This window comes from Alternaria hordeiaustralica (assembly GCF_023758085.1).
Source record: "Alternaria hordeiaustralica strain BMP 2776 chromosome Unknown scaffold_12, whole genome shotgun sequence".
In the NCBI taxonomy this organism is placed as follows: domain Eukaryota; kingdom Fungi; phylum Ascomycota; class Dothideomycetes; order Pleosporales; family Pleosporaceae; genus Alternaria; species Alternaria hordeiaustralica.
The window spans coordinates 318,295-330,611 of NW_026056784.1; the positions used below are offsets into that span (position 1 = coordinate 318,295).

The following is a 12,317-nucleotide window of genomic DNA, read 5'->3' on the forward strand; positions in this document are numbered from 1 at the left end:
CCGACGTGACTGCGGAGAAGTGGGCCCGGCGAAACTCCGATGGCTCGCTGGCAGCGACGAGCCTCTGGCAACCGCAACCGCGGCCGACACCACCAACGCTATCAAGCGTCTAATCATGACGGATACAATGAACCGAGGGGAGAAGGTGTCGCGAGCAACATGCCTGCATCATAAGGGCATACAGTCGGCCGAAGCACCGCTCCGATGGTTGCGAAGCGTGATTCGTATATGAGTAAAGTTTGTTTGGCAGAGCCGCATGTCATCTCACACTATCCCAGTTCATCAAAATCACAATGCGCATTCTTATCACAGGAGCCGCCGGCTTCATCGGCCAACTCGTAGCGAAGAAACTGCTCGACGACGAGAAGGCAGCACATTCACTCATCCTCACCGACATCATCGAACCACCCATCCCATCAGATGCGCGATCCTCAACACGAGCACAAGCCATCAAGGCGGACTTGTGTACAGAAGCAGATGCAGTCGTTACCAAAGACATAGAGGCCGTCTATGTCTTCCATGGCATCATGTCATCAGGCGCAGAAGCCGATTTCGAGCTGGGCATGAGAGCAAACTTCGATGCTACTCGCGCACTACTCGAATCTATCCGGAAAACATGCCCAGGAGCGAGAGTAATATACGCATCAAGTCAGGCAGTATACAACAACTCCGTCACATTACCCGTCACGGAATCTCAGATGCCAACGCCGGAGACGAGCTACGGTGCGGAGAAGATGATGTGCGAGTACCTCATCACTGAGTACACACGACGTGGCTTCATCGACGGCATCTCACTTCGCTTCCCTACCGTCTCAGTACGGCCAGGGAAGCCCACCGCTGCAGCAAGTTCTTTCATCAGCGGTATGATCCGCGAACCGATGAACGGCATCAAGTGTGTCATTCCACTAGAGGACAAGCAATGGCGACATTGGCTATGTTCTCCTCGCATTCTAGTCCAAAATCTCGTCTACGCCGCTACAGACTTCGACATCAACCGCTTAGCCAAGTTTGATCGCTGCCTCAACTTCCCTGGTATCGGCGTCTCGGTGCAGGATATGATGGACTCCCTTGCGAGGGTCGGAGGTAGCGACAAGCTTGAGCTGCTTGAGATGAAGGACGAACCGACGTGCAAGAAGATTCTATACTCATGGCCTGCTGAGTTCGACAACACTAAGGCTCTGGATCTTGGGTTCGTGAGAGATACCGGGTTTGACCAGATCGTTCGAGATTATGTGGAGGCTTTTGCACCGAAACAAAGTGTGAAGGGGACCGGGCAGGCGAGCCAGAAGATTGAGACTGTACATGTCAATACTGTAGAAGTCGCAGCATAATATATGACGAACCACGATTCATTTGGAAAATCAACACAGTCGCTATGCTACCGTTTCTAGCAGCGCTCTCTTATGGCATTCAAATCATCGCGTAGAGACTATTAGGTCTGCAAAGATACATGCCAGGGGTCTTTCTTTCGCGTTCCAATAATCGAGTCACTACTATCTTACACAAACTATCTTGTTCTGTGTTGACACCCGTATCGTATGCAGTACAGCCTTACGCACTGCCGGCGACTGAATGCACATGCTGCCCGTCGGCACGTTCCATCACGACCCTGTTCGGCTATACATAAAGCACCGTGATCGGCGCATCCCCGGTCCTCCCCTCATCTCTCATCCAGATCATTGCCAACTCGCTCAAAGACCGATACTTTAGCATGCAAGCAACAGCCCAGTATGTCTCGGCCAAAATGCCGTGATCACCAGGCTTGGCTGGCCACTACAACTGCTATGCATGTGCGACTTGCATGGACGACCTTACCCGGCCGGGAGACATAGCTAGATGCGGGAACCCCCGCATCTCATCCCACACTAAGCTAGCCAACACCAGCAGGTAAGACGACGACGTGACTATATGGGTCAAGGTGGGAATATAAATTGTAGTCTACCCCAGATTCGTGGGGTAGGTAGCGTCAGTTACGCTCCCGCCCTCTGACTACTCTCCCAGCCTTCACGACCGCGAAGCCTCTTCCAATCCATCACCATGGACGTCGAAAAGCACTCCCTAGAGAAGGATGTAGCATGCGAATACATCGAAGCTACAAACGAATCTCACAACTCCGTCCCCGAGATCCTGCGAAACCACACGCCTGAGCAACTTACCGCTCTCGAGAAGAAACTTGTACGAAAGATCGACTTCAGAGCCCTACCAATCTTGATCGTCCTCTTCTTGCTCAACGTCCTTGATCGGAATGCTATCGCCAACGCACGCCTCGGAGGTCTGGAAGCTACACTGGGTATCGACGATGTCGAGTACCAGACAGCAGTTATGGTTTTGTGGGCTGGTTACATCTCCATGATGATTCCGTCAAACATGCTTCTTTCCATCTTCAAGCCTAGGCTGTACCTGCCAACGGTCGTCATTATCTGGGGGATCGTGTCTGGCGCTACAGGATTCGTTCAGAACCACGCTGGACTAGTCGCACTGAGATTCCTGGTCGGTGTAACGGAAGCACCGTACTTTCCTGGGTGTATCTTCTTCCTTTCGTGCTGGTACACGCGGAAAGAACTACCAAGTCGTATCGCCACATTCTATTCTGGATACACTCTATCGTCAGCCTTTGGTGGATTGATCGCAGCGGGTATCGTCGACGGCATGGAGGGTCTTGGTGGCTACCCATCTTGGCGCTGGATCTTCATTCTAGAGGGGGCTCTGACGATCGTTATGGCCTTTGCTGGATATGCGCTTCTTCCGAATTATCCTTCGAACACCTCCTTCCTATCGCTCGAAGAGACTGCTATGGCGCAGTGGCGACTTGACCGCGAGAATGATGGTGTGGCAGATGAAGTGAATGAATCGGTCTTCGTCGGACTGAAACAGGCTTTCTCCGATCCGAAAGTGGTACGTATCTCTCTCATCTTATCATTGCGTGTCGAGAATCGAAATCCGTAAACCAGTACGCGTTGCTAATGTCGAATGCCACCTCTAGCCATTACTCGTCTTCATCCAGACATGCGCCGTCGTATCCATGAGCTTCACCTACTTCTTCCCATCCATCGTCCAGACACTCGGCTTCCCCCGCGTTGAAACGCTCTTACTCACAGCGCCGCCTTACTTCCTAGCCTTCATCTTCTCGGTCGCGAATTCGTGGCACTCTGGGCGCTCCGGCGAGCATTGCTTCCATATTGTTGCCGCATGCGTCATTTCCGCGGTTGGTCAGATCATCTCCATGTCAACATACCAGACTGGCCCTCGCTACTTCGCCATGTTCCTGCAGGCCATGGGATCTTTTTCTGCCTTCCAGCTTATCTTGCCTTGGGTCTCTGCGACAGTCGCACGACCAAAGGCGAAGAGGGCTGTTACACTGGCATTGGCGACGGCTGTGTCAAATGCGACAAACATCGCCACTGCTTACCTATATCCCGCGTGGAGCGCACCGTAAGTCTCATGTCATGTTCCAGATCAACAGTCACTAACTCAGCGATTTAGCCTTTACCGCATGGGCTGTATCGTCTTGACAGTAGCGTTACTTTGCTGCGCGACTGCGTCATTGGTGCTGCGCTTCTGGCTACAGAAGCTGAATCGCAAGTCTGACCAAGCGGTCGGTTTGGAGGGTGTCGCGAACGGGCCCGGCCTTCTTTTCCGCTATACTTTGTGAACAGGCCATATGTACCTAACATTCATATTGGTTTCGACATTACACTATCGCATCATTGTTTCTGCTTTCCCCTCATCATGGTGCTCTCATACTTTGTGACTGACCGTGTCGTGGTTATTCCGGGAACATCAGCAAGTCTGCTCAGGTGCTTTTCTCAATGAGCTCTGCTTCTACTTCTCGCTCCTCCCGAGTCTCATTCATTCCTGTGTAACATCCTACATGGATTTTCTTGGCCTAACCCCCATCTCTTGCATGGGTGGCATCTAGTTCCACTGGCGGTCCAGATATGATGTGCACACTCGTCGACCCAGCCTCGACTGGAGCCGACGTTCCATCGGTCTCAGCCCTCCAATGGCCACCTACAAAGCGTTTTGAGTCGCGCGCATCTCCATCTATCTCTGCGACCCCAATCTGAGCGGATGTCTCTTGCTCCTGCTCCTGTTGCTGTGTATCCTTCTGTTGTTGTCGTTGTCGTTTCCGCCTTCGCCATAAAAACAACAGGAAGACGACACCACTTATGACAGAGACGCAAACTCCAACCCCGATGCCGGCTTTGGCGCCTGGACTTAGCCCCGAATTTGGACTTGGCGAGGCCCTTGGCGGCACTGAAGAGGAATCGGTTGACGACAGCGTGGTCGATAGCAGCGAGGAGGGTGTAGCAGGGTTGCCAAATGGAACACTCATCACGGCTGCAAGAGAAGATGCGTAATCCTCAGGGAAGAACGCAAGGTCGCTAGAATGCCAGTAGACGAAGGTCGGCGAAGCGAAAGCTACAGCTGAGGAAATCACCGTCTCACTCTTTAGAGGAACGGTCGTGCATCCCCCGGTGCTGCACAACACCGTGTTTTTGTCGAAGACATGGAGAAACGTGGAGGTCTGTCCAGAGCTATCGACCCACGTGGTGTTGAACCGAGCAAGCACAGTTGTGGTTTCCGACACGGTTTTTTTGCACATCCGCACTGAAGGATCGCTGATCATGTCGCTAAAATATAGTTAAATGAGTGATTCACATGGGACAGTATTATATAGCTTACTCGTTGCAACAACCTCCCTGCCAATAGAGGTCATCCCCGAGATGGAGTTCCCATATTCTGGCGAGGGTTTGGCCATGGCCGCACATTCCTGGGCTATACACCGGTGTTGTCCCGTACGGATTACAATCTGAGTAATAAGATGAGTCGAAAGCTGCAGGAAAGCTGATCGACACGTCTATTCCACTAAAGAGTTGTTCATTGTCACCACCCGAGAGGTACATCCAGCGTGTCGAGCATGACGCTGGAGGAGTGAATACAGTCACAAGCGGCGGTAAAGACGTCGGGCTGATGTCGCTGTACAAGGAATTTGACTGCAAGGTGACAGTAGCAACTGATGAATTCATGATAAGTGGAATTGGTAGAGAAAAGAAGACAGTGCAGTATGTGCGGGGCAAAAGAGAACGCGAAGGTTTTGGCCAGCGATACGAAACTTGGTTTCAAATGTGGAGAAACGACAAGCATCGAACTGTTTTTTGATTGGTAGCGTTGCTACGCCGCAATATGCGGCGTAGCTGTCGGCGCGTATATGTGAACTCCATGCAGGAGCTGCAGCCTGTACTACACGACGGGCCGATCCAATGTTTCCCTGTACTTTGTCCTCAGTTTTTACTAGACAAAATGTAAAAATACAGTACCCGAGTTGGCTACTTCGGAAGCTTGTAGGTTTTGCAGTTCGAATTCGTTGCAATGCACTTCGCGAGCGCAGAATCGCATGAGACGAGCAAGGGTATGCATTGTTTAGTTCCACAAACGAGTATAGACGATACCCTGTGCGCCTTGTGTGGTGATCGATGCCATAATAGGGTACCTGCAGTCCTGTTGCATGCACGACGGGTATGCAAGCAACAGTGACTCAAGAGAACGATAGGCATCGCTCAATTGCCATCATGAAAGCGCCCTTCTCTTTTCCGTATCCTCAACCGTCTCTCTCCCGCTGCGTGCTGTCCAACTCCACCGGCGACCGCGGCACCACACCTCCCGTCCCAGCTTCGACGGGCACCGACCTTCCATCCGCCTCAGCCCTCCATTTAGTATCCACAGGGTGCATGAACCCTTGCGAGTTTCCATCCATCTCCACCTCGTTCGGCTGCTGAAGACGTTTTCTCTGCTGCTTTTTCCTTCGCCTCAAGAACAAGAGGCTGACGACACCGATAATAACGAATAGGCCTATCCCGACGGCTATGCCCGCTATAGCGCCAGGACTTAAGCCATCATCTTTTGAGTCCGGCGATGGATCTGCAGTCGTATTGTTGCCTCCAAATGTAGTGTCAATTAGGGACGCGAGTGACGAAGCATACTCGGTAGGAAAGTTCGACAAATCCTTCTCTTCCCAATACACCCCGAAGGGAGTAGCAAAAGCCATACCAGAAGATAACACAGTCGGCCTCTGCAGCGTCGTCTGATCTGCGCAAGTCTGGGAACCGCCTGACCTTGTACAAAACCTCGTTGCTGTGTCAATGCCAGAGACGGTTTGAGTCCTATCCCACTGGTCTATAATCGTCGTCGTGAAATTTGCGAGCGCAGTCCTAGGAGTCGAAAATTCGCCTTCGCAGTCCTGTCCAAGAACTGTCATGGACATTCCCCTGGTGGATACGTAAGCCCGGGTTTAGAGATTCGGATTCAGCCGTGGGCAAACAACCTGTCGCAACACCATCCTTTCCACCTTCGCGAGCTGCCAAAGCGCTGCTCCTCGATACCAGCTATCGTTTGTTGGCTTGTACATATTCCCGGGCTGTAATAAGGCTGATCTATCGGCTGGAGGAAAGGGCGGCAAGACTTCCAGTAGTTCGCTGATAGAAGGCTTGCGATACCCGTCCGACCACCCGGGTTTCCGTTTGTGGATTGCCAGACAAGGTTATTGTCTCCGCTTCGGATGTTGGTGGTATTGACAGGATTGTGTATCCATTGAGTCGCGCATCCCGGGCTAGGATCATATCTAGTCGTCAGAGGGGGAGGATCGCCAGATGGACCTGAACTGCTCCATTGCGCAAGGTCCGTAACAATGGCTATGCTGGATACCACCATGCTTGATGTTGATGGGAAGTCGGACTGAGCGCAAGAAAAAACGTTTCAGGAGAAAGGGCTTGGGAGCACGGGAACTATGAACTCGAAATCGAGCGCATAGTAGTTGAGACATCGGCGACTTGAAGGTTGCGGGGCGGCCACCAATCTTCCGACATGGCTGACCGGTGGCCCGCCTGCAGCCACCAGATGAACGGCGACCTCTCATAACCAGCCTACTAACACAAGCAAGCCTTGTCAGGCGGAGCGGACCCTATCAGCGGTGTCGCGCTGTCCCGCCCGAAGCCACAGAGTAACACCTAACAGCCCTGCCGCATCACAAGGCTGGCCCCCACACCGTATCGGAAACCGGTAACAAGCTGCGAGATCATCTAAGTCATTAGTCGTAGGCCCATGGATGCGACTGAACGCCGAACTGGACGCCTTATTCTCTTTACCCACATCATAGAGCAGGCCTATCCAGGCAAAGTCGATGGTAGATGGGAGCACGACAGATGTTAGAGGTTGCGATGCAGGGGGATGGAGATGCGCATTCCGGAAATAGAGTGGATATTGACTAGTGCCAAACAGAAGAGAAGTGGCCAATCAACGAAGCACAGCCGCAATTGCCCAAGATATAGCAGCAGCAGTGGCTAAGTGATTGCATGAGGCTGAGGGATGCTACACTGCCAGGCTGCTGTGTCGATAAAGTCTAACGAGAGCCCCTCCAGGCTGTGCACCATGAAAACCTCCAGACGTCGATGACGAGCGCGAAACGAAACCGGGCCCTGTTTGAGTGGAAGATGTATTCTCTCGTTTGTAAGGTGTCCAGTCGACGGTCATCGCTTCTCATTCGTGAAGCATAATCGTAAAAGCTTTCGCGCAATCGTTCCCAATCTGTCAATCTGCGTCGCGTGTACCGCATCCCTGCTTTTCAATACCTATGTATGCGATTGCGAATCTCTTTCCCTCTGCGTACCATCCAGTTCGACCGGCGGCCCCGGAATAATCCTCACGCTTGTTGATCCAGCTTCTACCGGCTGTGAAGTTCCGTCCGTCTCAGCTCTCCACTTCCCACCCATGAAGCGCTTCAGCCCTCTTGAGCTTCCTTCCATCTCCGGCACGTCCGGGTGCTGTAGACGTTCTCGTTGCTTTCGTCTTCGCCAAAGATACAGGAGGACAACGATACCGGCTATGATCAATGCGCCAATTCCGATAGCTATTCCGGCTATTGCTCCAGGGTTCAGACTGGGGCGTTTGCTATTGGAGTTGGCGGGTGAAGGTGTTGATGTTGGATTTGTATCGTTCGACAGCGCTGAAGTTGCACTGTCGAAAGGCACTTTGATTACTGATGCTAGTGACGATGCGTAATCCGTAGGGAATAGAGATAGATCGCGAGATTGCCAATAGACTATGAATGGCTTTGCGTATGCTGAACCAGAGGAGATCGCAGTCGGTCGCCTAAAAGTGATGATCTCTGTCTGTTGGATATTCTCATGAAGCACTTCGCATACTTCTAGTGTCATATCCAGAGCAGACACAGTGAAGGTGGAAAACCAGGAATTGGAGTGCTCAAAATCACAAAGAATGGTTTCGCTCATTACACTCGTGAATGGTGTAAGAACCATCATAGATGATGTAATCGCCTTTGCGCAGGCTCCGTCATATTGAGGAACTGTCATGTCCCTGGTAGTAAATGTAAGCATTGTCTGAACTCGATAGTCTTCAGATAGGGGAATGGCAACCTATCGCAGCATGTTCCCCACCAAAGCGTGGAGCTTTTGAACCGAGCTTCGGTGATGTTCAATACAGCCTGACCAGACGAACACATCCCGGGACTGTACTGTGCAGTTGTGAGATTGTAGGGGCTACAACGTGCGTAGTAGTCGGTTGGCACGCCTCTGTCCGAAGAATCATCCCATCCGCTCTTAACAGTCCCTCCATCCTCTGATCGGATCGTCCATTTGTTTGAGCATCCGGCCGGAGGCTCGAAGAACGTTGTCAGTGCAGCTAAATTGGGAGGCACTCTGATGCTCCACTCGTTCGAACTCGTAAAGATGGATGTGTGAATAGTGGCCATCTTCGCTCCTGAAAGTCGGTGGTTCGCATAGAGACCGAACAGAATATGAAGAACGAGATCAAAGGCCGTGTAATAGTAAAAGAGAATGATAAACATGGATTGGGGCGGACACCGATGATGCCCCCGAATTACCGGCTAAAGCTCGTTGCATGTTGTCCGATAACAACAACACTTTAATGTAACCAATCCGCCGGGAGTGCCACAGCATTCACAGTTGTGAGAAACCTAGGCCAATGAAACCGGCGTCAAGGAGGCGAAGTCATGCAGTATTACCCCTCTAGCCTCAGCGATTCGCGTTGAGGTATAGTGCTGACCCCCACATAGCCTCGCCAAGAGACGGAGCGCAAGTAAGCCAACGCCTGACATAAGGACTCTCTCATTCTTTTGATTCGTTGCTGCTGAAACAGCTGTTCTCATGAGTGTTGACCGGACTGCGGGTTGCGGTATTCATCAATGTCAGAAGAGGGAGAAGGAAACCCCACCAAAGTAGCAGATTAGCAGATTAGCAGCACACATACTCACAAGATAAATGCAAAGTGAAGACGGTAAGTTGTATTGAAGTCGACATCGGCTTCCTAATCCACACATCGTCCAACCTACGCATGTCGCCTCCAACGGACATCTAGTTGGGTGCTCCAGTACCACGCGGCCTGTGCGCCACAGCCCGATGCCTCTGGGGCTCTTCCCTGTACCTATCGATTGTTAGCATAGTCCCGCAATCCTACGTCTCGGTGTAGACTTACTTCTTCACAATCCTCTCAATAGAATCCAGTCCCTTCTCCAAAACATCCATCCTCGGTCCGTAGCTCAACCTAACAAAGTGATGGCACGGTGAATCAAACAGATCCCTGCGACGGCTAGGGTTCAAATCGAAGAAAATACCAGGCACAACAATGACCTTCTCCTCGAGACAAGCCTGGAAGAAGTTCAAACCGTCGTTGATACCTTCGGGCAAGTTCGACAGATCGAGCCAGAGGTAGAAGGTCGAGTTGGGCATGTACGGGAACTTGAAGCCGATTTCCTGGAGACGGCCAATGACGAAGTCGCGCTTGGTGCGGAAGTGCATTTGCAGAGCGCGCATTTCGTTGCGGACGCGGGGTGGTGAGAGCATTTCTACGGCGGCTTCTTGGAAGGGCACGTTGCAGCCACCGTCGAGGTAGGAACCGCAGGAGCCGATGGCTTGGATGAATTCCTTGGGGCCGATGACCCATGCTACACGCCAGCCGGGGAGGCGGAAGCGCTTGGTGAGTCCATCGATGATGAGTACGTCGTCCTCGTCTACGTCTTCGACGTTGTCGGCGGCCGAGATGACGGTGCCGTCGCAGTTGGTGGTGTAGTTGTATCCGCAGTAGAACTCGTCCATGATCAGGGTTGCGCGGTCTCGGCAGATGTTCTGGATTTGTGCGAGTTCGGGGTTGGTGACCTAGTACAACGTCAGTGTATACCTCACAACAGTTTGTAAAAACGGCTACTCACCATCTGGCCAGTCGGGTTCCTCGGGTTCGATGTGAGAATAACAGAGGTACCGCGAGCGATTTCCTCAGCAATCTTGTCGGGAGACATGTGGTACTGATCGGCCTCGCCTAGGGGAACGGGAATAGCAGCGATGTTACGGAAGAGCGACAACATCTCGTTGTACGCAGTGTAGTCTAATCTCGTTAGCACCAGCCACAACCCGCGATTCCAATCTAAACATACCAGGAATGAAGAAGCCCAAGTAGCAGTTACCCAACACAGCAGCAATACGGATCAAACCCGCACGTCCACCAGGCACAATACACACATTCTCCCATGTGTACTGGCTCTTGCGCCACTTGCGGTGGTGCTCATTGTATAGTGTCGCGACCGCCTCTCTCAGCGGCCTGATACCGGCAGTTGGGCCGTATTCTCTGCCATGGGCACTGATATCGACCTCCTTCGGCCTCTCAAAGCAGCCTTTGATGCTGTCGTCGACTTCAGGCGCACCCTGACCGAGGTTTGCCCATTCTTCTGGGTGTTCGAGGAAACCGTGCTTATAGGCTTGTTCGGATGTCCAGACGACACCTGTGGAGGCGCGTGTAGCGTCGAGACCGGCGTGTGGCTTGTGGCCTTCGTGCGACTGGCGGAATTGGCGATGGATGGAGGATCCGAGTTCTACGATGTGTTAGCAATCGCGACCTTAGCATATATCCTCCCAGCTTATAGAGACCTGATTCGTGTCTGGTATGCGACATGGCTGCAAGGAACAACGCAAGGAACGAGGTGCGATAAGAAAAGCGGCTAAAGAGACAACGGCACCTCCAACAAGACTCTCCAAAAAAGACGCAAAAGTTGGAGAAAAGACCGATAGGAACCTCAAGCGGTAACATCGGAATGCCTAAGCTCCCCAAACCCCCATCTTAAGCAGCGCGGCGCCCCCAATTTTCTCAGATCCACTTCCATTGGGTTGTACACCTCAGGAATGACGTAGCATGGGCAATCGCGGGAGGAACAAACGGGTAGGTAAATACGTACCACTCTCGCTAGGATCCTTCGAACTCGAGAAGCGCCTCTGGGAGAACGCGCCCTTGAGATGACTGACTTTGTCTGCCGAGAAAGACATCGTGTGTGTAGAGTTTGGTGGTTGCGCGAAATCAAGCTTTGCCTAGCTTTCGATGATGGAGGGGTGGGTGCGCAGATCTGCGTAGTGGGGTGGGTGGAAGGAAAGACGGCAGGTGGTATCAACAGAACAGAGCGAGCAATGTTCAAGAAATGAGGGGCTCAAGGGATAGATAACTTGGGTATGTAGGGTAGGTAAGGCGCATCGGCCCTTTATAACTCGCCGTACGAAGTAAACACGCGTGTCGTGGTCGCCCTCTCGCACGCCGCTCGCACGCACGCCAGGTAGGGCATCCACCCACAAACGCATGCATGCACGCATCCACAACTGCACATGTACTCACTCTATTCGTAGCTAGCCCCAATACCGTATGTAACATTCCTTCTTCCGCGTCCTGCTTCAGCCACCGGGGATAACACAGACAATGCCTTGCGACGTTGCTCAGACAATTCCTAATCCCTAATCAATTGCCTCACGGAGATGATGGAGGCTTACGTCCCGGATCGGCGCGTGCCTTTAGCCTCTAGATCACAAAGCCTCATCCTGATCCTGGGTAACTTGTCTTCACCGCCTGACGGTATGCGTAGCGTACGGTAGTTAGTGCTGCCGACCGCGTCGAGGCCGATGTAAGAACTTAGTCCATGCCACATGGGACGGATATGCAGGTCGGCATTGGCGTGGAGAAGACGCCATGCACGACGAGCGACATCGAAAGCCAGTCATGCTTGCTGCCCATGCAGACCCCTCCAAAGATGTGGCCAAACAGCCCCCTGTCAGCTTACGCCTCAGCACCGCCAGATGTCACAGCTGCAGCTGCAAATGTCATCACCGATATGAGGCTTGTAACACTGGTCGCTGATCCGCGGTTCCGTGGCGCCCAAGGGGAATAATGCCTCACCCAGCCACAATAACAGCCTTACGATCGTGGGCCCACTCATATTTCCTGTCCGCGGGCCAGGCACACGGTTTACT

The 12,317-nt window shown here is 52.5% G+C and overlaps 3 protein-coding genes across 3 annotated transcripts; 2 read left to right on the top strand and 1 right to left on the bottom strand.

Moving 5' to 3' along the window:
• Positions 1-293: 293 nt before the first annotated feature.
• Positions 294-1,331, top strand: J4E84_006372 (uncharacterized protein; the record flags this gene model as incomplete). The annotated part of the gene is made up of 1 exon (XM_049388962.1): positions 294-1,331. One exon carries the CDS (start codon positions 294-296, stop codon positions 1,329-1,331), a length of 1,038 nt encoding a protein of 345 aa, XP_049243236.1.
• A 706-nt stretch (positions 1,332-2,037) lies between these two features.
• J4E84_006373 (uncharacterized protein) lies at positions 2,038-3,652 on the top strand (the record flags this gene model as incomplete). The annotated part of the gene is made up of 3 exons (XM_049388963.1): positions 2,038-2,895; positions 2,984-3,432; positions 3,484-3,652. The coding sequence occupies 3 exons, from the start codon at positions 2,038-2,040 to the stop codon at positions 3,650-3,652; spliced, it is 1,476 nt and encodes a 491-aa protein (XP_049243237.1).
• A 5,737-nt stretch (positions 3,653-9,389) lies between these two features.
• J4E84_006374 (uncharacterized protein) lies at positions 9,390-11,348 on the bottom strand (the record flags this gene model as incomplete). The annotated part of the gene is made up of 5 exons (XM_049388964.1): positions 9,390-9,459; positions 9,511-10,190; positions 10,244-10,416; positions 10,466-10,900; positions 11,261-11,348. 5 exons carry the CDS (start codon positions 11,346-11,348, stop codon positions 9,390-9,392), a joined length of 1,446 nt encoding a protein of 481 aa, XP_049243238.1.
• Between the last annotated feature and the right edge of the window lie 969 nt (positions 11,349-12,317).